The 4,925-nt window shown below is 38.0% G+C and overlaps 1 protein-coding gene across 1 annotated transcript; it reads left to right on the top strand.

Moving 5' to 3' along the window:
• The first annotated feature begins 880 nt into the window (after window positions 1–880).
• LOC132419615 (olfactory receptor 4E2-like) lies at window positions 881–4,189 on the top strand. Its single transcript, XM_060003511.1, is given in 3 exon segments — window positions 881–1,035; window positions 3,242–4,023; window positions 4,025–4,189. Coding segments are annotated over 2 exon segments (927 nt in total). The 5' UTR covers window positions 881–1,035; window positions 3,242–3,261.
• Window positions 4,190–4,925: the final 736 nt, after the last annotated feature.

The raw sequence follows: 4,925 nt of genomic DNA, 5'->3' as shown, positions 1-4,925 counted from the left end.
TCTTTTTAGGGATAAATACATACAAACAGAATTCATGAATATATATATATGTTTGAATATGTGTAAATAAGTTCATATTCATATATATGTGTGTGTATATATATATAAAATCTCTTTTGATTCCTTCCTTACTTTGCTCCTTTGTTTATTCCTTCTTTCTTTCTTCCCTCCCTTCCTCCCTCCCTTCCTCCCTCCCTTCCTCCTTCCCTTCTCTCCTGGTTCACAATATATTTATAGCACACTCTTTTCACTTAACAATATATTGTTGACATTTTTTGAAGTTAATAGTTTTCCATCTTGGCTGTATGCTGGAATCACCAAGGAGCTTTAAAAGTACTGATGGGTCCAACCTCCAGAGATTCTGAATTAATCTTCTGGGGTGAGGCCTGAGCAGCAAAATTTAGAAACCGCCCCCAGGTGGTTCTGAAGTGCAGCCACATTGAGAACCACTGTTTAAGTCATTATACATAGATCCAACTCATTCTTATTAATGGCTATATAATATTCCATACTGTTGCTGTACTAAAATTTATTTACCTATTTTTCTTTTGATAAACATTCAGTTTATTTCCAGTACCTTGTTTTGCTAACATTTTTCAATAAACATATCAATATATCCTTAATTCCTGATTGCTTTATTTCTGTGAACTACAGTCCTAGAAGAGGGATTCTTGGGTTACCGGTATGGGCATTTAAATTTTTTTTTTTTTTTTGTGTGTTACGCGGGCCTCTCACTGTTGTGGCCTCTCCCGTTGCAGAGCACAGGCTCCGGACGCGCAGGCTCAGCGGCCATGGCTCACGGGCCCAGCCGCTCCGCGGCATGTGGGATCTTCCCAGACCGGGGCACGAACCCGTGTCCCCTGCATCGGCAGGCGGACTCTCAACCACTGCGCCACCAGGGAAGCCCGGCATTTAAATTTTTAATAGGTACTGCCTGATTATTTAGCAAAAAGCTCTTAATAACACCTACTTCCAGTAGCAGTCTATACAGTGCTCAGTTCCTTACACCTTTGCCAATCTGAAGAGAGACGAAAGGTATTTGTTTTTTTTCACCGACTACTGAAGTTGAGCATCTTTTTATTCATACTTGTTATTTGCATTTCTTTTTCTGTGATTTGCTTATTCATAGTTTTTTGGCCATATTTAATTGTCATTTGTCTTTTCTTGTCAAATTTTAAGAGATCTTTGAACACTAGGAATATTACTCTTTTTAATCATATGTATTGCAGCATTTTCTCTAGTCTACTATATGTATTTTGATAATTTATATGGCACTATGTATATTTAAAAATTTTGAGACTGTATAAACAAATTTTATCTCATTTTTAATTCTTCGTAATATTTCAATATTTTTTCATATTGGTAATCCTTTGTTATTACCATTTCTAATGGCTGCATACAGTTCATTATATTCAAGTTATATATTATTTAAATATCATTATATATCAGGTTTGCTATATTCATTTAAGCTTCAAAAAAATATTCCGTGACTGTTACTTTAAATAATGCTCTAATTAATGTTTTCTTGCATTTAGCTTTTTCAATAGTTTGGATGGTTAGGAAATTCCTACAAGTGAAATAATTAGATCAAGATATAAATATATATATTTTAAAATTTATTTATTTATTTTTTGGCTGCACTGGGTCTTTGTTGTGGTGTGCAGGCTTCTCATTGCAGTGGCTTGTCTTTGTTGTGGAGCACGGGCTCTAAGCGCGTGGGCTTCAGTAGTTGTGGCACGTGGGCTCAGTAGTTGTGGCTTGTGGGCTTAGTTGCTCCACGGCATGTGGGATCTTCCCAGACCAGGGCTCGAACCTGTGTCCCCTGCATTGGCAGGTGGATTCTTAACCGCTGCGCCACCAGGGAAGTCCCTATAAATCTTTTTTATGGTTTGTGGTAAATGTTTCCTAAACTCTGTTATAGTTTTCGGCCAGCCAATCAGTATAGAAAATTACAGGTAATATAACTTTAGTGTTTAAACAATAATATCTCCTAGGGGACAAATCATATTACAGAATTAAAAAAATAGGTTTTTTTTTTTTTTTTTTTGGTAAAAAAATAGGTTTTTAAAGTCAGTTATTAGCTCCATTGTGAAGAAGAATTGGATTCTTTTGCAGGTTACCTAAAAAGGTAGGTTCAGTTCAAATAAAAATATCTTTCGCATAACTACTGTGTGCCAGATGTCACGTTAAGTGCTGCAAGGGATAAGTCATATGTGGCTATCGCTTTTCAAGAAAATTTCAATTTAATGGGGGAGCAAAACCAGATATCTTATTTTATACTTTCTTTTATAAAAAAGAAGTATGGGGCTTCCCTGGTGGCGCAGTGGTTGAGAGTCCACCTGCCGATGCAGGGGACACTGGTTCGTGCCCCGGTCCTGGAAGATCCCACATGCCGCGGAGCGGCTGGGCCCGTGAGCCATAGCTACTGGGCCTGCATGTCCGGAGCCTGTGCTCCACGGCGGGAGAGGCCACAACAGTGAGAGGCCCGCGTACCACAAAAAAAAAAAAAAAAAAATCATCAGCAAAAAAAAAGAAGTATGAAGGGGAAGAGATAGGATTTGATTGCCTCAGTTAAGTTTTCTTAAAGGTACTGCTCTTTGAGGTAGTCTTACAGAATGAAGTGTTTTAATAGTCAGTGATGAGGAGAGTACAGTTGATTAGAGGGTGTGTTTTCTGAGCAGAGGGAACAACATAAATACAGACAAAGATTTTGGAATGTAAGCTGGTGGAGGTAGCATGGCTGGAGCATGGTAACTTGCTTGGCTGGAGAGAAGATGCCATACTGGAAAAATAAATGTGCAGCAGATTGTTGCAGGCTTTGAAGGTACTTTTAATTTGATAGGAAGAATGAAATAGTGAATGATCTTAGCTGGGAGTTGTATTTTGGAATATTAATTTAGTGTTACCTGTGGATTAGACTGAAATGAAAAAAGCCAGCTACGTAGTGGCTAAGGGTTTGGGCTACTTATTTATTCTTGTAGAGCCCACTTATCTGCAAGAGAGGAACAATAATGCTTATGCCATGGTGCAGTTATTGTTAAATAAGATGGTGTATATAAAAGGCATGAAATGGCTCCTGATACATACTGTGTATATTATAGCAATTGTTATTAAATTGATCTTATATTCTATATACCCTGATAACAAATAAGCAACTCAGATAGAAATGCAGAGTCACTTCAATTAGTTCCAGTCCTATAATATTAAGGCTAAATTAGCGTTCATGTTTTTCCCCCCCAAGATCCTTTGGAAACTCATTGGATGGATGTTCTAAACCAAACAAGAGTGACTCAATTTGTCTTCTTGGGACTCACTGATAACTGGGTGCTGGAAAGACTATTTTTCATGGCATTCTCAGCCATGTATGTGCTAACCCTTTGGGGGAACATTCTCATCATGGTTACCATAGTCTTTACTCCACGTCTTAGTACACCCATGTATTTCTTCCTGAGCAATCTGTCCTTTATTGACATCTGCCACTCATCTGTCACTGTGCCCAAGATGCTGGAGGGTTTGATTTTTGACAGAAAGACCATTTCCTTTGACAATTGCATTGCACAGCTCTTCTTCCTACATCTGTTTGCCTGTGCTGAGATCCTTCTGCTGACCATTATGGCCTATGATCGTTACGTAGCCATCTGTGCTCCATTACACTACCCCAATGTAATGAACATGAGGGTCTGTGTACAGCTTGTCTTTGTGCTCTGGTTGGCGGGTACTGTTCACTCACTGGTGCAGACCTTCTTGACCATTCGTCTACCTTACTGTGGCCCCAACGTTATTGATAGCTACTTCTGTAATGTTCCTCCTGTCATCAAGCTGGCCTGCACAGATACATGTCTCACAGGAATGCTGATTGTGTCCAATAGAGGAACCATTTCCCTCTCCTGTTTCCTGGCTTTGGTCGCCTCCTACACCATCATCTTGTTTTCTCTTAGAAAACAGTCAGCTGAAGGGCGCAGGAAAGCTCTGTCCACCTGTTTAGCCCACTTCATGGTGGTTGCCCTCTTCTTTGGACCATGTTATCCTCATTTGCACTCAGCCAGACACCAGCTTCTCCACTGACAAGTTGGTATCTGTCTTCTACATAGTGGTCACCCCTTTGCTGAATCCCTTCATTGACACCTTTAGAAATGAGGAAATAAAAAGTGCTATGAAGCATCTCAGACAGAGACGAGTTTTTTCATGAAATCATGTATATTATGGGTTTGGAATTATAGATATTATTATGGTCGTATCTTTAATGAGAGTAAAAGTAAGAAATCAAAATCGTTAGGTGAAATGGCATGAAGCAGGGCAGACTTCTGCACTAAAGAGAGTGACTTGTTAACTATTACTTAAATAAAGGAAAAGATCATATTGTAATATGTAAAGGAAAAGGATCTGGAAAAGTTTAAAGAAGACTTCTAGTTACACCAGTAAAAAAACACATAGACTTCAGGGCATGGTCTCAGTTTCAGGAACAGGTAAAGTTGTAAGAGAACCTACTTTTTTGATTTGTATTGTTCTTTAGGTTATTGCCTCTGGGAAGCTGTACATCACACCTGTGTTTTATACATTATAGTGGTTTTAATCCTGCTTTCAAATATAAATATTTTCAAGGTGTTTAAGCCTTATCCTATTTATACTGAATTAAATTTAGTCACTTTGAAAGTGATTCTCTCATTTATTTCCACATCTATTTTGTACTTTTTGTAGTACTTGACAAAATCAAGATGGAGATGTATTAGAACTTATTTTAAAATAAACTTTATTGATATAGAAATTAATTACACAAAATGTACTCATTTTATTGTACAGTTTGATAAAATTTGACAAAGGTATACCCATCTAACTACCTCTTTAATCAAGATATAGAACATTTCCATCACCCCAAAAAGTTTCTTCAGCACCTTCCCACAAATCACTGTATCCCCACCCAAGAA

Source organism: Delphinus delphis, chromosome 2, assembly GCF_949987515.2.
Source record: "Delphinus delphis chromosome 2, mDelDel1.2, whole genome shotgun sequence".
Taxonomy (NCBI): domain Eukaryota; kingdom Metazoa; phylum Chordata; class Mammalia; order Artiodactyla; family Delphinidae; genus Delphinus; species Delphinus delphis.
This window is presented reverse-complemented; position numbering and strand designations above follow the sequence as displayed.